Below are 24662 nucleotides of genomic sequence, written 5' to 3'. Positions count from 1 at the left end.
TTTTTAAACTTTTTTTGACACAGTTCTTTTTTAAATGTCAATCTCAGGGGTGCAGGCTATTTTTTTTAAGCCTGCACCCCTAAACCCCAATTCTGCACTTTTTTTTGACACCTATTCAATGGTGAAAACTTATCACCGTTTTTTATCAAAGACTTTTCAAAACTGCGATAAGTCTTTGAAATTGAATACGGTGTAAAACTAAAACCAGTTATATTAACGCAAAAAAGTTAAAAAGTGCGATATTAACGCAAAAAACAATGTTATCGCACCCATATTAAATACCCCTAATCGTCTTCTAGGCCCTGGTCCCACACCCAAAGTAGCTTTCTATTTCTTGCCACTCAGTTACAACTCCAAACTAAAGAAATTTGAGAGAATAAACACCAGTAGTGAAAGTAAGGCGGTACGTGGTACCAGTACTTCCACTGTCAACCTTACCTCCACGGCATCGCCAATTGCTGCACACCTGTGCAGCCGACGAGTCTCAGCGCTCACCGGTGTGACAACAGCTCCCCCTATTTTTGCCTGGCTGCAGTCGCCATGCCGTGAAGAGGAGCAGAGTCATATGCCACACACATCCAGAGATGGTTCTGACTGAGGACGAGGAGCATGCAGGTGATCAAAAGAATAAGGTAAGTTGAAATGGTCCAGGGAGGAGGATGACACAGGGGGCTGGAAAGACAGGAGGCTGGAAAGACAGGGTGGGGGCAGGAGGATGAAGAGGTGGGGGGCAGGATGCTGGAGAGGTGGGGGGCAGGAGGCTGGAGAGACAGGGTTTTGTGTGACAGAAGGGCAGGAGAGGGGCTACACAGGATGCATGAGGCTGGAGTGGGATGGGGCAAAAGGTTGAAGAGGGACAGGGGGAAGGAGGTTACGCATGGGGCACAAGTGTGGTTGAACCTCTGTTGTATGATAATGATATTGGTTATATACTTGCATGCTTCGGCGTTTGGGGGGTGTAGCAGGGGTGTGGCTGGCCACCATTCACGGAAACAGAGTGCGACACCCCGGACGAGGCCAGGGTTTCAGATTTCCTGGCATGGCAAATGACCAGGATCCGGTCAGCCTGCAGTAAGCTACAGCCTGGCTAAAGGAACAACCATCACCATCGATGATGATCCCAGGCTGCGAAAGGCTGCGACCTCGGTAGCAACACTGCGTTTGCAGATGCAGCAAGGAGGTCTGTATTAGATGGACGGAATAACACCGCCGCTTGTGTGCTATTCCGGCACTGAGTCAGGCCCACAACTGTATTTTTATTTAGTACACACACCAAAAAAAGAAAGTATAACCTAGAAAATATTATATTATATATATACAGTCAGGTGCATAAATATTGGGACATTGACAGAATTTTCATATTTTGGCCTCTATTCACCACCACAATGGCTTTGAAATGAAACAAACAAGATGTGCTTTAACTGCAGACTTTCAGATTTAATTTGAGGGTAATTACATCCAAATCAGGTGAACGGTGTAGGAATTACAACGGTTTCTATACGTGCCTCCCACTTTTTCAGGGGCCAAAAGTAATGGGACTATCAACTCAAAAGCTATTTCATGGACAGGTGTGGGATATTCCCTCATTATTTCATTATCAATTAAGCAGGTAAAAGGTCTGGAGTTGATTCTAGGTGTGACATTTGCATTTGGAATCAGTTGCTGTCGACTCTCAATATGAGATCCAAAGAGCTGTCACTATCAGTGAAGCAAGCCATCATTAGGCTGAAAAATCAAAACAAACCCGTCAGAGAGATAGCAAAAACATTAGGTGTGGCCAAATCAACTGTTTGGAACATTCTTAAAAAGACAGAATGCACCGGAGAGCTCAGCAACACCAAAAGACCCGGAAGACCATGGAAAACAACTGTGGTGGATGACAGAAGAATTATTTCTCTGGTGAAGAAAAACCCCTTCACAACAGTTGGCCAAATCAAGAACACTCTCCAGGAGGTAGGTGTATATGTGTCAAAGTCAACAACCAAGAGAAGACTTCACAAGAGTGAATATAGAGGGTTCACCACAAGATGTAAACCATTGGTGAGCCTCAAAAACAGGAAGACCAGATAAGAGTTTGCCAAACAACATCTAAAAAAGCCATTACAGTTCTGGAACAACATCCTATGGACAGATGAGACAAAGATCAACTTGTACCAGAGTGATGGGAAGAGAAGAGTATGGAGAAGGAAAGGAACTGCTCATGATCCAAAACATATCACCTCATCAGTGAAGCATGGTGGTGGTAGTGTTATGGCGTGGGCATGTATGGCTGCCAATGGAACTGGTTCCCTTGTATTTAGTGATGATGTGACTGCTGACAAAAGCAGCAGAATGAATTCTGAAGTTTTTCGGGCAATATTATATGCTCATATTCAGTCAAATGCTTCAGAACTCATTGGACGGCGCTTCACAGTGCAGATGGACAATGACCCGAAGCATACTGCAAAAGCAACCAAAGAGTTTTTTAAGGCTAAGAAGTGGAATGTTATGCAATGGCCAAGTCATTCCCCTGACTTAAATCCCATTGAGCATGCATTTCACTTGATGAAGACAAAACTGAAGGGAAAATGCCCCAAGAACAAGCAGGAACTGAAGACATTTGCAGTAGAGGCCTGGCAGAGCATCACCAGGGATGAAACCCAGCGTCTGGTGATGTCTATGTGTTCCAGACTTCAGGCTGTAATTGCCTGCAAAGGATTTGCAACAAAGTATTAAAAAGTGAAAGCTAGATTTAGGATTGTTTAGTTTGTCCCATTACTTTTGGCCCCTTAAAACGTGGGAGGCACATATAGAAACCGTTGTAATTCCTACACCGTTCACCTGATTTGGATGTAATTACCCTCAAATGAAATCTGAAAGTCTGCAGTTAAAAGCACATCTTGTTTGTTTCATTTCAAAGCCATTGTGGTGGTGAATAGAGGCCAAAATATGGAAATTCTGTCAATGTCCCAATATGTATGCACTTGACATATATATATATATATATATATATATTAGGGATGTGCAGGCTCGGATAGGTTCGAGTTTGCACGTGGAGTTCGGATTTTTCCCTCCAAAAAAACGGAACTCAGAACGAGGCAAAACGTCATCTTACATGGACGAACATCATCATTCCTGGACAAAAGACCAGGAATGATGATGTTCGTCCATGTAAGATGACGTTTTGCCTCGTTCTGAGTTCCGTTTTTTTGGAGGGAAAAATCCGAACTCCACGTGCAAACTCGAACCTATCCGAGCCTGCACATCCCTAATATATATATATATATATATATATATATATATATATTTGAGTCCATGGCCAGGAAACTCCCCAGACCTTAATCCCGTTGAGAACTTGTGGTCAATCCTCAAGAGGTGGGTGGACATACAAAAACCCACAAATTCTGACAAGCTCCAAGCATTGATAAGGCAAGAATGGGCGGCCATCAGTCAGTATGTGGCCCAGAAGTTGATTGACAGCATGCCAGGGCGAATTGCAGAGGTCTTGAAAAAGAAGGGTCAACAATGCAAATATTGACTGTTTGCATAAACTTTTAATGTAATTGTCAATAAAAGCCTTTGACACTTATGAAATGGTTGTAATTTTACTTCAGTATATCATAGTAACATCTGACAAAAAGGTCTAAAAACACTGAAGCAGCAAACTTTGTTAAAACCAATATTTGTGTCATTCTCAAAACTTTTGGCCATGTCTGCATATATATCTGCCAGCAGAGTTATTTGAATATGATCGCCCACTGGTGACGTCATATTTATTGACTTCTGCTGCAAACATAATGGGCTGTCGGCGGGTCAGTCATACAGTCAGCCAGGGGAAACTATATAACTGCTAAATAGATAGTAATCGGCTGTGCTGTGGGGCCGATCAGATATGTTCGCGAACAACATCGTTCACAGACATATCGGGTGCACGCACGCACCACAGATATGTCACCCAGTCAAAGGATATGGCAATATTTCTGACAGTGCCTACCCACTAGGTCAGAACAGAATTGCATAGTACCTGCTGTGAGAGGCTGTGTGAAATACATTAGAACTGTGCTGGGGAGAGGGAGGGGAAAGAGAGATAGCCGCCTCTACCACCTTACCGCCACCAATAGCAGCACTGATGAGAGAGTCACAGCGCTTGGCAGCGAGACGGACCGCGGAGCCGGGGCTGGCTGGAGCGTGAACGGGTGCAGCCCAGCAACTTCCGGAGAGCTGGGCGTGCGCCAGAATTCCATGAAACGGGAGTGGGGTGTACGAACACGCCCCTCGGTGCTGGAGGGTATCCCCATTTTCCCATTTCTACATACACCACTGATTAACACACATTAATAATAAGGTCGGGTAGGTTCTGGAAAAAGAAAAGATAATGAGACAGAGATACTGTATTATACTACATGTGGATCTCTGCCATTCAACCTATATTCAGTTTTTGAATATGTACTTATTAGACTGCCTCTTATTATTTACAGATGTCATACTTGTAAGGTCTCTCTTTAAGAAATCGAAGTCTCCTATACATTTTTACAGAAAAAGTGAATGCTTAGGTCTCCCATTGTTCCATACTCCCAGGAGTAATATTTAATCAGTTACAGGTACAATGGTACAACATTTAACATTTGGTTCTGTGTAAATATTTCAACAATATTGGTTTAGTCATCAGATAATCTCTCACAGTACTTACACACTAAGACTGACCCCCGAATTGAGCACTTAATAAACACTAAATAATTTAATTTCCATTCATAGTTTCTAGTAAGAACTCTATTCCGGTCAAGCTCTCTTTACCTATGATGAAAGTTACTGCAATATAGTATAGCATACCTCATATAACACTGATGTGTTGCCATGCAATAGTGGTCCATAACAAATATACGAATGGCCAACAACCCAGCCTAAATCAGAAGCAGCCCACCATACCTGCAATGGTGTAAAACAAATACACATTTCATTAATGTTCTAACCATATAAAGAGTAAAAGTAGTAAGAATATGAAATTGTTTACCTTAGAAATCAATATTAATTGATAAAATGATCCTAAGAGAGTGTGGAAAGCACTATGAATGTACTCACATATACCATCTGGAAAGGAACGTAAAAAGAAGAGCAGGAAGCCTAGACATGGGAGCCAGGTATTTCCCAGGTTTATAGTGCTAGTGTCGCCATTTGCTGCTTGATAAGAGAACTACACATAAGAATCGGTCATTAAGACCTAAAATAGCCCCCAGCATGATTTTTGCAAAGTGTGAGAAAACCATTTCCTGTCTGACACTATGAACAAATCAGTGCACCGTGAGAGGTCTGCTAGGTGATCAGTATCTGTGGTTCCTTCCTTCTAACATTACATTACACTAAACGGTGGGAGTCAGTTCTATGCCAGCTGTCCAATTGGTAAGTCTGCTTTATATGCCAGCTTTACAACTAGGTCGCTTGTTTTATATGCTAGCTGTCCAATTGGGAGGACTGTTTTATACACCAGCTGTCCTAATGGATGATCTGACCGATAGGCCAGCCACCAGAGCAAACTCCTATGTAGACCATGGAGTGCCTTAATTATCTTAATTATTAACACAGAGTGCAGAGTTGTAATTATTATAAACAAAAGTAGAGAATGTAGAAATCAGTTAGAAAGACTCTGTATTATACATGGTTGCTAAACTTAATTTACATGCTCACTTAACTTTTCACTTTCAAGCTGTAACAATTGTTATCACCAAAACTTTAGTCCACTCTTACCTCACCCGGTTTCATGCCATAAACCGCTGACATTGTCCACTTCAGCATCACAGCATACCCAGCTGTACATCTTACAACACCCTAAATTCAATACAAGCCAGTAAATATCACTAAATTCCATTAACACGTTAACAAACATTACACAACAAATGACAAACACATTTTCAACTCTAGTAATGAATAAGCAACATAAGGACAGATAAACCGTTATAGACAGCAGCGTATAGTGTGTAATAACAGACCCTCCAACATGACCCGTTCCACCAGGTACAAAATGCTCTGGTCCAGGACTTACCACTTGATCTATGATTGCAGTCACCTAGTAAACTAGTTAATTGATGAGAGCTGTGTTTAAACACAGGTGAGGGCAATCATAAATCAAGTGTGAAGTCCAGGACCAGAGCATTTTGTACCTGGTGGAATGGGTTATGTTGGAGGATATGTAATAATTACAATTTAAAAAGAAATGTTTCACATCACACAACATACTTATCTTGCAGGGCACCCAAACACCTTTACTACAAAAACTGGAGATTATAATTTTCTAATCTGGTTTCCTTGACACCCTGATAGCATATGCAATGGAGTTACTCTACCCCCCTTAGTAGTTAGGACAGGAAACAAAAACACAACTGAAGGACATATAGGATCACACCTTCCAACTTCCTGTGTCTTCTGGTTCTCCCCAATCTGTGAGATAATTTAACACAGCATATTAGTAATCATGAAAAATTAGGGAGGGCAGCATGCTGTCATGGGGGAGGAAAGGAAACCAGATTCATTCATTTATGTGGTGGTGGACAGGTTTGTGCTTCTGTTTGTCTACATATTTACATTACATTGACCACAAATAATTTGATTTGGCGCTAGACCACCAACCTGAGGCACCCCTGCAAGTGTACCAAGGCACCCCAGGGTGCCATGGCGCACAGTTTGGGAACCACTGCACTAAGCACTTTTCTTCCAAACAACTCATCTCCTGAAGCTCGAATATTGATACAGTAAAATTTAGGATGTAAACTGCAGCTTTGCAAAGTTCTTGAACAGAGGCAGGTTATCGCTCTGCCCAAGATGCAGCCGTAGCTCTAGTAGAATAGCCATAATGTTTTCTGGCACATCCCAGATTTTAGAACTGTATGCACTGCTTGAATGCAGGATTTTATCCATATTGCAACATGCAATTTTGAGACCTTGTACCAATAACTAAAACAAATAGTTGTTTTATTTTTTCTAATTTGATTTGTTTTATTTAAATAAATCTTCACAGCTCTAACAGAACTAAACAATAGAATTATTTTTTTATTTAGAATGTTTGGTTTAGGATAGGATTAATATACCGATTTATATGAAACTGAAACTGGTGTAGAAAAGTGTTAGTTCTAAGAACTAACTTGCCTATATGTAGCTTCACCCACAATGAAATCGCTTCTGACAATTTTTTTTTTTATTTGAGGTGTGCTAGTTGCTTTGCATAGAGGACCCTGTGGTAGGAGTGGCCCATATAACCAGCAGCGCTATACAGACTGGTGGCAGCAGCGCCTTCAACCGCCACTAACACTGTTGTGTAGCCTATCCTATTCACCCACCACTCACACCAATGTCACTGTGTGCCTGTGCTCAGACTGCTGTGTAGCCTATCCTATTCACCCACCACTGTCACTGTATGTCCTGTGCACAGACTGCTGTGTAGCCTATCCTATTCAAGTGAGTGCGTGCCCAAAGCACCTCTCCCTTCACCCCTTACTGGCTACGCGCCTGGTGCCACACCTATCTCTTGCATTGATGATGTCAATAAAAGTTTTTGTTATTGCTCAGCTTTTAACGTGATGGTTCAAGATGTAACAAAGTGCAGGTTATTTCTAGAAGTTTCCACTACAAAATGATGCACGTTTCATGAAAATCGGTTCAGTAGTTTTTGCACCAACTTGAACGAACCATGGCTTTTCGCTCAGCTAACTACAATGCATGCGAGAACAATGCTCTGTGTAACCAAAAGGGCAGGTTCTTTATCACTCTTCATGGCTTCTGATATGATGAGTATCAGTGGAAACACAAAACCCAAATTAAATTGACCCAAAGGCACCACTGATTCTGGTCTATTGTCTGCGTGCCTGACAAAAAAACCTTGTTGCTTTAGCAAGGCATTTTGTCTGATCTGCTTATGGCCATCAGGTCTGCTTGCTAAAAACTCCACCTTTGCATAATTTTGAGGAATATTTGATGTTCGGAACACACTTCGGTGTAACATCAAGAAATCCTCTCCGATATTGCTTGTAGTAATGAACGTACTTCTCTTATGTTGTGACTGTTCCTGTCCACTAGATGGCCGATGACAACTGCCTGGTTGCCTGAGTGAACTATGACATGTCGCCCCACATGCTTTTCTTAAAATGTAAACAGACTTTGTACGCGACTTTTGGAACCTTGTGCCATTAGATGTTCAAAGTGGTCCTCCATCCTTGCTTCTGGCAAATGCCAGCAATCAATCTGCTTCTTCAGATTCTTGTTCCTTAACCAGCACTGTAATGGCCCCCATACACTGCACGATATAGGTGCTATATCGTGCAGTGTATGGGCACAATATCGTACCTGATATCGTGCTGCGCGCTCCCGCGGGATCGTATATCGCATCCCCGGATCTTCCTGCAGGTTCATCTGATCTGGGATGCGATGTGCGATCCCATTCGGATGGAGGAGGGGGGACCCGGCATATCGTGCGGTCAGCAGCGACCGCACGATCCGTCTACCGACGGATCGGCAGTCGACCTACACGGTGCATCGCACCGTGCATGGGCACCTTAAGTCTTTCTTGTTTTATTAGAGGGTCATTACATGTCAAGTGGACCAATTTTGAAGATCATCCCCACCTGCTGATTGTGCACTGCGGAGTCAGTGACAGTTGCACCCACCGCCACTTTAAGGGCCATAGTTTTGCTACTTTTGCATATTGGAACTAAAATTTTCCCAAAGTTAGTCTGACATATATGCCAACCTTCATGTATTTTTTTTTTCAAAATAGGAGATGTCAGGTGGGGACCTCTGATTCACTTGACATGGAATGACCCTAGAGGAATCAGTGGACTTTGATCCTCTGTATTCTTGATCCAGCTTGCTAGAAACCATATATGCAGGCTTGTCACATGCAGCCTTGCCCATGGAATGATTTCTATAGAGGCCACCATGAAGCTAACACTCTGAGGCACATCTCTGAGTTTGCCAATCGGCTCTGTCTTAAGTAAGCGCCTCATTTTAACTTCAATTCTCTACATAGATAGCTTTTGTTTGAACTATACTCTCAAAACCTGGAAGACACAAGGTTTGGCTTAAGTTGAAGCCACCTTTAATGTTGCTGTTAACAAAATAAAGTCTAGATACAGTAAGGCTATAGGACTATTCCTTTAAAAAAAAAAGGAAAATCAGAATCCCGCAGGTTAAGAAGAGCTTCCAGGTCCCAGTACATTCACAGCCATTCAACCTGTCGGTACAGGAATCCTCTCCTAATTCTTTATAATGAGATCTCATCTAGCAATCACTGCTATGTGATGCCATGTGTTTTGCATGTGTGCACTCCAAGCACATTTGAATGCAATATTGGCTTTTGGCTACTGAATTTTGGTTTGTTACTGGATTATAACTGCTCTGATGTGTACCATACAGTAATTTGCCTTGTTACTAGATTACACTGCTACCTGTTTCATGTCTCTTAGTACCTGTTCTACTATGTACCAAACCTGATCTTACTACAGGGTTGCTAAAAACCCTTTTATGCTATTACCAGATTCTGGACTGTCTGATCATGTCCAACTTACTACTAGACAGGTGAGCTTAGTTATTATTGTGGTTGTTCACAAACCATTGCCATATTATTAATTGTGATAGTCTGCCTCCCACTTTAATGCAAGTATGATCCACTCTTCAGATGAGTTATTGATGAAAACTGTATGAAGGATCCCTTTTAGCTGGTGAACAAAACTGCCGTGATGCACCTTACAGATAGGCAGGGAATTCATGGAAATAACCATAATGCTCTTCTGACTACCACAAAACATGCCATAATTTTTGAGAACACTCTGATTGCATCCAAGGAAACTTCATAAATGTAAAATGTAACCTGCAACCAATTTACCTATCCTGCACTCACTCCTTTTAACTCCATCTTGTATCCATATCACTAGGTCATTGCCCCACATTCTCAGAGCTCTAGATGTGAGTGCAGATCCATCTGCAGGCTACAAAGCTGCCCCAGCTACAAAATATTTTTCATTCACCCTTCAATTATACTATCCAACCCATCTTTGAAAGCATTCACATCTTTGATGAGAGAGTTATGCACCAGGATAGTCTGGCTATTGTATTCACTTTTGGCGGTGTGTTCCAGACCCTGGTCTCATCAGAAGAGAAACGTTGCATACGAGCTAGCCTGCTCATATTGAAGAGGTACTGGTCTGGGTGCTTCCATTCTTCCTCATTGATACCTTTAATAATTATGTTAAGGGGAAATTGCTGGTTCTCTTTTGACTCCTGAAACAGTGCTTTTTGGACTGGTACTGTAGATTCATAACATCCATTAGAAATATCCTTTAAAAGATTTTCTATTAAATCATCAGATTATTTGGTTGCATCAGAATAAACTCAATGCACAACTGATTCTTGTTCCTCTGAGTCAATACAGGTTGAGTCTCCCATATCCAAATATTCCGAAATATGGAATATTCCGAAATACGGAATATTTTTAGCATGACTGAGAAAGTGAAACTTTTGCTTTCTGATGGTTGAATGCACACAAACTTTGCTTAAAGCACAAATTATTAAAAATATAGTATAAAATAACCTTCAGGTTGTGTGTATAAGGTGTATATGAAACATAAATGAATTTCATGTATGTACACAAACTTTTTTTGATGCACAAAATTATTAAAAATATAGTATAATATTACCTTCAGGCTATGTGTATAAGGTGTATATAAAACATAAAAGCATTCTGTGTTTAGATTTGGGTCCCATTCCCAAGATATTTCATTATTTTATGCAAATATTCCAAAATACGGAATATTCCGATATCCAAAAAACCCCTGGTCCCAAGCATTTTGGATATGGGAGACTCAACCTGTACTAACAAGTGACTGTGACATTTTTGGTATCAGCAAATGCTATCCACTAATTAAGCTCAACCAGGGCTGTCTCTGTTCAATGGAAGTGCAATCGGTGCAAATCTTCCGAGAAAAACGCTTAGGTTTTAGCTTCTGGACAGATTTTTCAGATATATTAGAAGAAATAATTTTCTTTCTTTTGAACATATGATCAATGCAAACGTTACTTAATAGAAACATTAGCTAAAAATACATCTTAAGGCTTACCCTGTGCTTGATTGGGAGTTTTTTTTTTATCTAAACAGTAACTCATAATATGGAGATTATTCAGAGTGGTGCTGCAGAATTTTTCAGCAGTAAAATATCTGAGAATGCAGGAGCCAAGGAAGGAATCACTCCACCATAAGGCGATCCCTCCACCTTATTGCTCCAGAATGTAGACACAGAGGTTTCAGGAAAGCAGCTAACTACATAAAAAACCATCACAATGTCTACCTGACTTCTAGGATTAAGGGACAGGAAACAAGACACAAGAAGAAAGGGGGGAGGGGGTGATCCTATACGCCCTTCAAGTGTATCATCTTTCCTAACCTGACTCTGGAGGAGTAGACTAACCCCATTGTGTATGCTGTCATGGAGGAGAGGAAACATTATTTCATATGTCTGACTTCCTTTTCTGGTTTCCATCTTGTAATTGTTAGTTTCATTGCATTTTTATGCAGATACAAAACTAATCTGTGGATACAACTGTATCACTGTGTCTTATACAATGACTGCACACTATGGTTTAAAACTGCATTTGGTGAAAAGCACTATGGGGAATAAAAACAAAATATTTTGTAAACCAGACAGGATGACACATTCAGGTCATGAAATTAAAGCTGCGCAAAGGTGGGATCATTTTAATGAGATCATTTACAAGATGAAGAGAATCTGATAGGTAATACCTTTGGCAGTCCTGTTGTGCCGGACGTATAGAGAACATACAGAGGATGGCCAGAAGGCACAGGAATACAGTCATGTGGACTAGTTCTTGCAATCTCTTCTGTCCAGTCAATATACTGCCCAGAGCTTAGACGTACTTGTTCCTATACAATACAAATAAATACATCTTTCCTTAACAAATGTTACGATGTTAAAAGTTTTCAACTAAGCTATCTTAACTCCTGGGTTACTAAAGTAATGTGTACACTATATAATTGGGGGTTTTTTTTTTCAATGGCTGCAAAAAGAACAGTAAGAGTAGTTTGGTAATGTGCTCATGGTTTCGGATAAATTAGTTGCATCGGGAATCTGAATTCTAGTAAAATCTTCATTCTAAGTCACACATTTCCATTAAAAACCTTGATACAAGTTATTGTAATTTACAATGAGAAGGTATGCATTTAATACGTACTAGAAAAGCATGCCTAGGAACGGATTGTCCTTACAGGATTGGTAAATCAGCACTTTTAAGAATACAAAAACAGATTAAAAAGATTACACACTCACCGCTCTCAGATTTCCCAAAGGAGAGATTTGAATAAGACAAAAAAATTGGAACAAAAATGTTGTAAGTCGGAATTTACTTTGTTGCGATTGTTCATATATAATGCTCATTTAAGCATAATGAAATAAGAACTTATTCTGTTTTTAAACCTTACGAAGTTTAACAAAATTATATATGCTATGATGCTGAGATCTGCATTACTATTATCATGTAGGATGTAAACCACTTTTGCTGGCCTATTTGCAGTGTGCAGGGGGAATCTGTGTTTTCTACACTCACCGTACTTCTCAGAGTTCCCAAAGGAGAGATTTGAAAAAAAAAAAAGACAAGAAAATTGCCATTATTCATATACAATTCTCATTTAAGCATAATGAAATAAGAACTTATTATGGTTTGAAACCTTATTAAGCTTAACAAAATTATATATGCTATGATGCTTTTATATTTACCATACAAATATATCTCCAATATATCATTTTCATATACGTTTTTAAATCTATTGTCTTAGAAGTTGTGATATACATGTCTATGTATGTAATTATCATTAAATAAGTACAGCGGTTGTCAAATTTTTACCCTACAAACTTCCAGTGTAAGATTATGGGAGTACAGATCACAGTTGGTGACCAATGACTTGAAGAAGGCCGCCATCACAGGCTCTGTTTGCCTTAAATTTCCTTTTTCCTTGAATTACTGTGACTAGTGTAGGGTACCTTCTAGGACTAGGTCTTTCTGTTGGTCATGTAACCAAATAGGGTTCTATGCCGGCTACCGAGTTAGCAGAATAGGGATCTTCACAGGTTAATTTGGTCTGGGGTCAGTTGTACGAGATGGGTGTTTTTAAATCCTTTACCAAGGGAACGCTTCTTTACATTATTTACAACTTAGATATGCCCTCCATGCCCAATATTCCTAGAGTCCCTATGTGTTTCAAGACACCCCTATCAAGAGGTTTCAGAACACCTTGGGTTCTAGGAAATTATATTAATTCCTACCTATTTAGTGCAGAGCTGTAACTAGAGGTGTACTAGTGATGCCATCGCCAAGGGAGCAGAGCCATGGGGGTGGCACAGTTGCTGCCCCACAGCACCTGCATTTGGCTTGCAGGGTGCACAGAGTGGCACCTGCAGCCAGTAGTTCTGCTGGGAGTGAACCTAGAGCCTGTACAGCTGATCCAGAGTGTCCAAAGGACACTACGGCCAGTGATGTACTTCCTAGTGCAGATGGCACCACCTCCTCAATGTGAATTTGTGATGTGACATGTTTGGTGGTGGGGGCAGTACAGGGTGCAAAATGTTACTGCTCCAGCTCATGATATTGATAATATGATTTATCGTAAGGATGGCTGGGACAATGAAATGGGTCCCTTGGGAGATGAAGAATGGGGTGATTCCTCCTGTGAAGCCACTTTTTTGGTTCATGTTTAACAAATCCAACTTTTTATTCTCCACAGAACGCACCTTACCCCTCTAACATTATGTAAATATGAAGGGAGGAGTGACTCTGATGGTCCCAAATGTTTTGTCCCCGATGCAACCTTTTCGCATCTATGGTTATTTCCTAAAGTAAGAGTATTTTGGCAAAGGGCATCAGGGGTAATATCCTCTACACATGTGGCTCCTAGAGTTTGTATATTGGGAATTGTTGATAAAGACCTCTAAGCAATATGTGTGTAATGCTGGCCAAAGACATATTGCTCAGGCATGGATGCCCCTCCTTGCAGACTGGATCTCTCTTGTTAATCTTACTAGCAGCCTAGAAAAAAAAAATATTCTGCAATGTCCAAATTTGACTGTATTTGGTCTAAGTGATTGGAATTTTCCTATGCTGAATCCCCCAAGAAGATGGATTCTGGGGATAATGCTACTGGACCGTGTCACCACCAGGATGATTTAGCCTAAACTTCTGTCTTCTTCTATAACACTGACTACTATAACCTACTGATCTGCATCGACTTTCATTTTGCTTTACTTATAGACACCTGTTTGTTTTGTACATTAACAGTATGTCTTATCCATTTACATGTACACTAAGGGGTCAATCCAATTGTCTGCGAAGGGTGAGAGTTGCCGTTGTCACAGTGTTAAAACACCAGCAACGACACTGCATCTCGCACCCCTCGAAGCCCACTCCAAGCCCGAATTCGCACAATTTTGCTCAGAGTCCTATAGGGCTGCAAGCACTTTTGTGAGAGTTCGGGCTGCTGCCTAGTGCGGCTATTGTTGCAATGACTAGCACCAGCGAGATCATCACAGATAATTGGATCGAGCCCTAATTTTGTCCAGGAGAGGACATATGACGATTACATTATTTATATAAATGTTAGTATAATTCTTTTTTAATGACTTTTTATAGTTTTGTTTTTGTGTTTGTTTGGTAAATGCAAAATTCAAATAAAATGCAAAAACAAAGCTCTATTCCACTAGGCCTTCCAATGTGGCACACTTAGATAGGTGGCAAGGGGTGAGGAGGTTAGGAAAAGGGAATGTAAGGAAAAGTTTGCATAATTGCAAATGAAGTAAACCTGGATGATGCAAACCTGTCGATTCCTCAGAAGGATCATTATTTATTCACCTCTACTTTATACATAACTTGGGACAAAATGAGTGATACATCTTCTAAGCCGTTCCAGTACTTAAACATGGCATTGCAGTTCAATAAACATAGATTTTATACCTATCAGGAGATCCTATGCAGCTACAAGACTCCAACCAGGTTAACTTAATCACACGGGGGAGGGGGGGGATCAAAGCTTGGAGAGAGATTATGTACCAACCAATCAGCTCCTAACGGTCACTCAAATACAGCTGATTGGTTAGTACTTTATCTCTCTCCACTTTATCTTTCATTTCCCCTAGGATGTTTTTATGTATTTTTTTTTTGTATTATGTCCACCATGAAAGATGAAAATAGAAATATCCTCTTAAAAATGCAATATAAACAGTGCATCCAGCTTGTAAGAGAAACTAGTGAACAAATCAGCTGGACAAATAGAACTCATGTTTTCTTGTGACATACAGTACAAATGGTTTGTACATTTATTAAGCAGACTGCCCAAAATGATGGCACAACAGAGAAAGGAGGAGACAGAAAACATTTGTTTGATTTACAGAAAAGATAAATAAGATACAAATGAAAGATTTGTACTTACCATGTTGGGCCGGCTGTAAATGATAACTTTCTCTGGCTTGTGAGAAACTATCTCTAAAGCTTTTTCTACAAGAGGGACATACTCCACCTTCCTGCCCGGCTCTACGCCAAATGATGCTGTTACAATTAACTTGGGCTACAGAAAGAGACACATATCTAATTAGGATTCTCAAGTTAGCCTGTCATGCGCTCAACACCGGTGAAGCTACTGCTGAAGTGATCTAAGGTATAAAACTACAAAGTATGACAGGTATTAGAACCTCTAGAGATAGAATACATAATTTATTAGTTTAACATCTTCAAGCGGCTAAATATAAATGAAAACTGTATAACCCCCTCCCCCTAGCAACATCTTACAGATAAAATAAGAGTAACTGTTCACACCTAGGGGTAAATTTACCAAAGTGAGAGTTTTTAGAAGTGAGTTTGAGAAGGGATGTTGCCCATAGCAACCAATCAGATTCTACTTAACATTTAACTAGCACCTTCTAGAAGATAATAGCTAGAATCTGATTGGTTGCTATGGGCAACATCACTTAAAACTCACTCCTAAAAAATTACACTTTAGTAAATGTACCCCCTATACTCTCCTAAAACATCAAGGATAACCAATAAGACACTACAGCACTGGCCTCTACAGACTGCACAGACTCCACTGACTCATGCATGACAAATCATAGCTAAAGTGTCTATCTGTATCCCACCTGTTCACTCCCCTCACTACCGAAGCCGGAGTTCTATATGAAAATTCATGCCGGCTTTACGGGACTTGTATTACACAGCTCGTGTCCTGTAATTACATTGGGGGGCTCTGCAACTTTACTGCTGGGAATTTTGACATTCCACATGTTTAGGTCAGGCAGAAATTAGTGCCCTATATATGCTACGTATGTTCAAAGTCTGTGGCTGTATACACACACCAAAGCAACATGCAATGTTGTGACAGCTTTGTAAGGACGTCTCTTCTAATTCTAGTGTCCAAGATCTAGCCTTCATCTCTACTAAAAGCTGTTCTGTTTAATGAACATCCTCATGTTCCTCCAGCTTTATTAGACATATATACCAATAATCTATACCAATTTCTTCTTATTATGTGGTCTAGAGTAGACTATGTACATTTTCCAGGGATGGGCTACATACCACTGTAAACACGTTTGCGGACTAGGGGCCTAATTCACTACAGATTGCAATTGCGATTACGCATGCAGTTGAACTGCAACAGTATGCTAATCCATTGTGATCGCTATCCCGTCGCAGCACTACATAAGGACGCCCACTTTACTTAGCACACATCCGTAATGTTTAGCAAGACTGCGAAACCATCGGTACAATTGAGTACCATCGCAGTCTCACGCACACTTGCACAAGCTCTGACCTTAAGGAATTGCTAACTTCGTCGCACGCTATGAGACCTCAGGCTGCGTATGGCATCGCAGTGGCTAATTTATGCACATCCCTGCAACGGCGTCCAAACACACTGGGACGTCTGCGTTTCACAGACCACCCCCCCCTTGTCAACTCCCACAAATGGCGCTTCCTGTCAGTCACTCTGTGATGAGTCTGCGTAGTCACTTCGATCGCAGTCCTGATCGCAGTGGCCGATTCACAGAATGAAAATATCACCCGATTGGGTGCGTAATCGCAGTTGCGTAAGGTATTGAATCAGGCCCTAGGTTCCATGAAATAGCATAAGTTGAAAACTAAAAGTTAAAACCCTTCAAGGTAACATGTTGTACATCTTGCCAATATAGTGTGCATAGAAAATTCTTATACTGTACTGTATTTTTCTATGAAACAGAAACAATATAAAATAGCCATATATGTAATTATAAAGAAAAGCATGCACTGTGATTTACTGTATTATATTTACCTTTGCATGATCAATGCGCACCGATAACTCCTTGGGTGCAAAACCTCCAAATATAAGACTGTGTACAGCGCCAATTCTTGCACACGCCAACATTGTATACATTGCTTGTGGTATCATCGGCATATATATGACAACTCGATCGCCTTTTTTGACTCCATATTTTGTCATGACACCAGCTAGCCTGGACACCTGAAAATAAAGAATAGCAAATTATAAGGGTTAATTACCTTTTATTGGACTGTCTCAAAATTTAGGCAACAGGTAAGATTCAAAGACATAACAATCAGTGGTGTTTGCCACATCTATTTATGCTATTGACTTATTCAACATTGCCAAAATTCATCTACAGTAGAAACAAGTAGCAGTGAGTAGAACTATAAAAACATAATATAATGAAGAATGGGTTCAACATTTGGTTAGGGGAAAGGAAAATCCTAGAATTGGATTTATAATATAGAATAGTATGCAAATTCTTTTGCCCCTGGAAACAGTGATACTAAGTTAACCTTATTCATTTTGGGATGATGACAGCTATTCCCAAACTCATTGCTCAGGGAGCACTAACAGTGCATGTTTTCCAGATCTGCTCAGAGAATCGCAAGTGAAATAATTAGCTCCACCTGTGGATCTTTTAAAATGTGTCAGCCAGTAATGATTACACCTGTACACCAACTAGGAAAAATGGAAACCATGCACACACTGTAAAGCTGGCCACACACTAGACCAACTTGCATCCAACCAGCCAACTAGTTGATTGGTTGGAATGAAAATCTGGTAACGGATGGGAGTAACTGATGATCAGCAATTTGCTCCTAAATGCCAGAAAACATAAAAATGTTCAGACAAGTTTTTTAAATGTTTGATCTAAACAATTTGTTCAAACAACAGTTTTTGTCCATTTTCCAGTGTTTGGGAGCAAATTGCTGATTGTCATTTGCTTTCATACCTTACCAGATTTTCATTCCAACCAATCAACTAGTTGGCTGTTTGGAGAGATAATCTTTAGATGTGTGGCCAGCTTTAAGGTGGCCACACACTAGACCAACTTACGTCCAACCAGCCAACTAGTTGATTGGTTGGAATGAAAATCTGGTAAGGAATGAAAGCAAATGACAATCAGCAATTTGCTCCCAAACGCCGGAAAATGACCAAAAACTGTTGTTTGAACAAATTGTTTAGATCAAACATTTAACAAACTTGTCTGAACGACCATTTTCATCTGTGTTCTGTCATTTAGGAGCAAATTGCTGATCATCATTTACTCCCATACGTTACCAGATTTTCATTCCAACCAATCAACTAGTTGGCTGGTAGGATGAAAGTTGGTCTAGTGTGTGGCCAGCTTTAGCGCTCTCTGACGAATGAGTTTGGAAAACGTTGACCTAGAACAGCGGTTCTCAACCAGGGCTATTTTAAAATCTTTTACTAATGGTGGCTTGGTGGCCAATGAAAGTGCTCAGAGATGGATGCAATGCCAATGTTTACGCAATCGGAGGGATGTTTACTGTACTTCTCCGACTGACAAATTGACGCAACAGTCATAAAGACCATTCCAGTTTTTACCCTATAAGCACTGGCATTGAAGATGATAAATATGTGATTAATTTACAACTAAAATAATTTCTGGCTCAAGAATAAAAGAAGACTGCTGAGACGTAGCCTTGAGAACAGTGGGTGCCACAGTAAACTAGTGCTGTAATGACATAAAATGGTATTTGGAGACTATCATAATTGGTGTATGAGGATTAGTGAACTTGGCATTGAGCAGTGTTCCTATATCTGCTGATAACCATAGAAGATAAGGACAAATAATGTAAGTAAATATTAATTTTCTACAAATTATTTAGTGTGGTACAGATTAAAATGAGTGTCTGTTTGAGCTAACATTAAGGCATCCCAGTTTTACTTAATTTTTAACACTTTACCAATCAGGCATTTGGATAGATACGATAGAACAACCATCGGAACTCCATTGAATGATTTCCATTCAATGGTGGCAATATCGGACCGCCACCATCATATGGTAAAAACACTACCATCAGAACAAAAATATTGATGGTTAGTAAACACTGGATTCCAAAGTCCATTCAAACGCTGAACTTGCAGACGGACTCCAGCCACTACTCTTCATCGTGAAGTGATCCCTCTCCCGCTCAGCCAAAAGCCCTCTGTGAACAGGAGGCACCTCCCATGGTAGTCAGCACTGTTCTTGGACAGGAGCACCACGGCGAGAAAGTTCAACAGGAAGCCCAGGAAATACAGAGTACATTGTGCATAGAGAACATTGCTAATCACCATGTCCAGCAGCTGGGGAGGGGTGCACAGGGCAGCAGCAGTGGGGGTTGTGGTGACACTGGTGAGATGCAGGGGGAAGGAGTGAGAAGCAGGGGATTGTGGTGGCATGGTGTAGGTCAGTGGTGTCAAACTCGGGCGAACCAGCTGCAGTGGAACTACACATCCCAGCATGCACTGCCACAGTTTTGCTATTAGGGCATGCTAAAACTGTGGCAGGGTATGCTGGGAGGTGTAGATCTACTGCAGCTGGATTGCCTGAGTTTGACACCCCTGGTGTAGGTTGTTAGGAGATGCAGGGGGCTGTGTAGAGATTAAATTGCTCCCAAACGAAGCCAGGACGGGAAGCTAGTTATTTATATAAAACCTTTCAAATAGAAAAGAGGACAGAGGCCCTGATTCAGACCCGCTCGCGGCCGCTGGCTGCTCGCTGGGTTTGTAGGTGTTTTTTTTTTTTCTCTCCGGCAGCTGTGGGTAGTAGCTGTGGGTCCTGACAGTTCTCAGCAACTGGCTGCTAGGAAACAATATGCCCCATTCCCTTGGATGGATAGGAGGATACAGATAAAAACCTGTGATCCCGCCAGCTTACTATTCAGTCTGGGAAGACATGAGAGTGAGCTCTGCACGTGGAGCATACCATACCAAGCCAGTGTAGGGGAAGCTGAAATTGGACCTCTATACCTTGGAATCCCCAACGTACAGAGGTTAGAATAATAAATAAATCCATGAACACTCAACATGTGTAAAAGTTAAGATTTATTACTTATTCATTGGTAAAGCCATATGTAGTAATGGAATCCTTATGTAGTGCGGGCAGCTCAGCCGCCGGATGAAATAACGACGCCGGAAGCCTGAATGATCTACATCCCGACTGGGATCACTAACCCTCCCCTGTCCCCCCCCCCCCTCCCCCTCAAACCTCCCCTAGCGGTGCCTAGCCCTAACCCAGCCACACACACACACACACACACGGCCAACCGCTACAAAACCCCGCTTATTTTCATTCGGGATGCCGGTTGTCAGGATTTCGGTGTGGGGCTACAGATAGGCGACAAAATCTCGACGCCTATCTTTAGTCCCGGGTCGTGCTTCCATTGTCAGGATTGCGACGGCCGGCGGTAATCTGACTGCATCCCGTAGTAATGTGACGTGGTTTTATCACTGGATCTATAAATAATCTTAACTTTTATTAACAGTGAGTGCTTGTAGAATTTCCCTTTGCCTTAATATTACTTATTATCCAGCTAAACACTGCCTTTTGATAAAACCCCTGTTGGAGGGGAGAAACCTATCAAAGAGCCTTGAGGAGCTTTCTCACACTGAACTGCCTTATTATACAGCCACTATCCGGGCGCGTTCCAGTCAATAGACATCAAGGGGGCAATTCAATTGTGGCACGCCCCCCACTGGCTGTCTATTGTTTCCTCGATAAACTCCCATTAGCCGCGGCAGTTAAATTTTTTCTCGCTGCCTCAGGAGGTGCGAAAAAAAATGTGTCTAAAGTCTTGTAAATTGAGCGCCCTAACTTCCTCTTTAGATGGGTTTAGCCCAGCAGGGGGTGCGTGCCACAATTGAACTGCCCCCTAAAAAGGTCGACATTGTCTACATAGACAACAGATGTTAGACAGGCAATAGGTCGATGGGGACAAAAGGTCGACACAAAAATGGTCAACAACTTTTTTTGTTAGGGTTAGGCACAGGCACTGGAAGGGACGGTTAGGGTTAGGCACTTGCCCCAACACTTATGGAGCGTACACACGGTCAGATTTGTCAGACTTGTCAGATGAACGATTGAACGATTAAACGATCTGAACGATTTGACCAAAGTTTTGAACGATTTGAACGATTTGAACGATTGAACGATTTTTGACTGCATTAAAATGAATGGAATCGTCCAAGTCTGACTGCAAACCCATCAGATGTCAGATATCGTTATCTGACAAACGGGAACGCGCATCGTTGATCGTCCATCGTTCAGGCATGTCAGATATGAACGATTTTCCTTCAGATATGAACGACTGAACGATTTTTAAATCGTTATCGTCCATATCTGAAGAAAAAATCTGATCGTGTGTATGCACCATTAAAGTGAGAGTTTTTAGAAGTGGAGAAGTTACTCATAGCAACCAATCGGATTCTACTTAACATTTAAATAGCACCTTCTAGAAGAAAATAGCTAGAATCTGATTGGTGATTAGATCTGGTGAGGGCTTGGAACAGCACGGTAGCACAGTAGGATGCTGCAATCATATCACCTGACTGGGAGCCGTTGCCTCAGTTACTTTTGGAGACCCCAATGTGGCAGCTGCATGTCCTGGACGGACCCTCAAGAACAGGAGAGGGGGCACCAGCGAATGCTATAAGGTAAGTGTTATTTACACACACATATATATATATATATATATTATATACACACACACACACACACACATATATATATACACACACACACATACACACACTACCGTTCAAAAGTTTGGGGTCACTTAGAAATGTCCTTAGTTTTGAAAGAAAAGCACAGGTTTTTTTTTCAATGAAGATAACATTAAATTAATCAGAAATACACTCTATACATTGTTAATGTGGTAAATGACTATACTAGCTGCAAACGTCTGTTTTTTTTAAAGGAATATCTACATAGGTGTATAGAGGCCCATTTCCAGCAACCATCACTCCAGTGTTCTAATGGTACATTTTGTTTGCTAAGCGCGTTAGAAGACTAATGGATGATTAGAAAATCCTTGTGCAATTATGTTAGCACAGCTGAAAACGGGTTTGCTCATTAGAGAAGCTATGAAACTGGTCTTCCTTTGAGCTAGTTGAGTATCTGGAGCATCACATTTGTGGGTTCGATTATACTCTCCAAATGGCCAGAAAAAGAACTTTCATGTGAAACTCGACAGTCTATTCTTGTTCTTAGAAATGAAGGCTATTCAATACGAGAAATTGCCATGAAACTGAACATTTCCTATAATGGTGTGTACTCCCTTCAGAGAACAGCACAAACAGGCTCTAACCAGAGTAGAAAGAGAAGTGGGAGGCCCCGATGCACAACTGTGCAAGAAGACAAGTACAGTAGAGTCTCTAGTTTGAGAAATAGACGCCTCACAAGTCCTTAACTGGCAGCTTCATTAAATGGTACCCGCAAAACGCCAGTGTCAACGTCTACAGTGAAGAGGCGACTCCGGGATGCTGGCCTTCTAGGCAGAGTGGCAAAGAAAAAGCCATATCGGAGATTGGCCAATAAAAGGAAAAGATTAATATGGGCAAAAGAACACAGACATTGGACAGAGGAAGATTGGAAAAAAGTGTTATGGACAGACGAAGTTTGAGGTGTTTGGATCACACAGAAGAACATTTGTGAGACGCAGAACAAGTGAAAAGATGCTGGAAGAGTGCCTGACGCCATCTGTCAAGCATGGTGGAGGTAATGTGATGGTCTGGGACTGCTTTGGTGCTGGTAAAGTGGGAGATTTGTACAAGGTAAAAGGGATTTTGAATAAAGAAGGCTATCACTCCATTTTGCAATGCATGCCATACCCTGTGGACAGCGCGTGATTGGAGCCAATTTCCACCTCCAACAGGACAATGACCCAAAGCACACCTCCAAATTATGCAAGCAGGTAGCTGGTATTCTATTTGTAATGGACTGGCCTGCGCAGTCACCAGATCTCAACCCCATTGAGCAGTTGTGGGAGCAGCTTGACCGTATGGTACGCAAAAAGTGCCCATCAAGCCAATCCAACTTGTGGGAGGAGCTTCAGGAACCGTGGGGTGAAATTTCTTCAGATTACCTCAACAAATTAACAGCTAGAATGCCAAAGGTCTGCAATGCTGTAATTGCTGCAAAAGGAGCATTCTTTGACGAAAGCAAAGTTTGAAGGACAAAATTATTATTTCAAATAAAAATCATTATTTCTAACCTTGCAAATGTCTTGACTATATGTTCTATTCATTTTGCAACTCATTTGATAAATAAAAGTCAGTTTTCATGTAAAACACGAAATTGTCTGGGTGACCCCAAACTTTTGAACGGTAGTGTATATATATTTATTTCTGAAATGTTAATTTTATTTTCCAGCATCTGACTCTGTTGTTACCTGTTGGAGAGCACCGAACAGCTTTATATGGGCAAAGTGCTGGTCTACTGCAATTATATTCGCATTCAAAATGATATCTCACAGTGTATGGCAAGATATCTGCATTCCTCCCCAGAGAGTAGGGGAAATGTCAGTCGTTGGCTGTGGCACTTAATACACTGCCTTTCATCATAGTTAACAAGACTAGTTTCATTTAGAAAAGCATTTCTGCTGCTGATGCATTTCAGCTGCATTACTGAGAATTTTTTCAAACTGTAAGAAGTCTGCCAGGTTTTATGAATTAGTCACAGGATCATCAACTTACACTAACAGCTAATTTAAATAATATCTAAGTAAATAATATCTAAGCAGGCATTAAAGCAGTAAATTTAAAAGAAAAAAAAAAGAAGGACAGAGGCACAGCTTTATAATAGGTAACTTCAAAAATATTTGTACTAATATCTTTACATTGCAATTAGGCTTTACGGTTAATGTTAGGCTATTCAAAACTGTATGACAGGAACACATTAATATTGTTTATAAAAATATATATTGTCTCATAAGTTAAAAGCTGTGCATTGTTTCCCAAAGAGGGACAAATTACAGATCCACAGTCCACCATGAGGGGGCTACAGGGGGTACAATGTTAGGGGGCATCTGCTGGCGCTGATGATTCCAATGTGAGCTGATTCCAATGTGAGCTGCTTCTACTTCCGTGTGACTATGATTCAAGATTAAGGACATTAGTGCCTCAGAAGTAGGTAAGGATTGAGGAACGGTTCTTTTTTTGGGGGAGTCGGGAGAAGGGGGTCCTGACCCGTTGAAAGACAGTCTGCAAATGGGGGGCTGTTTGATGTACCCATTAGTGGATGCAGAGCTTCATAAATGCAGCAGTGCGGCTGAATTAACAACCATGGAACTGGAAATGGGGGACTGTAACTTGATTAGCAGGAGATAGGCAATTGTCTGGC

The 24662-nt window shown here is 41.0% G+C and overlaps 1 protein-coding gene across 2 annotated transcripts in view; it reads right to left on the bottom strand.

Moving 5' to 3' along the window:
* Positions 1-24662, bottom strand: part of ACSS3 (acyl-CoA synthetase short chain family member 3) — a 109759-nt gene that overhangs the window by 51001 nt on the left and 34096 nt on the right. For both annotated transcript variants that reach the window (XM_088454378.1, XM_088454379.1), the window contains exons 3-7: positions 17321-17509; positions 15452-15586; positions 11759-11899; positions 5722-5802; positions 4810-4905 (exon numbers count right to left, since the gene is read on the bottom strand). In XM_088454378.1, the coding sequence (XP_088310504.1) occupies positions 4810-4905; positions 5722-5802; positions 11759-11899; positions 15452-15586; positions 17321-17509 (642 nt within the window). The remainder of the gene's footprint in view (positions 1-4809; positions 4906-5721; positions 5803-11758; positions 11900-15451; positions 15587-17320; positions 17510-24662) is intronic.

The sequence above is a fragment of the Taudactylus pleione genome, unplaced genomic scaffold (genome assembly GCF_031769625.1).
Source record: "Taudactylus pleione unplaced genomic scaffold, aTauple2 ptg000040l, whole genome shotgun sequence".
NCBI lineage: Eukaryota > Metazoa > Chordata > Amphibia > Anura > Myobatrachidae > Taudactylus > Taudactylus pleione.
The sequence above is the reverse complement of the archived record's forward strand: the minus strand, read 5'-3'. Positions and strand labels throughout refer to the sequence as shown.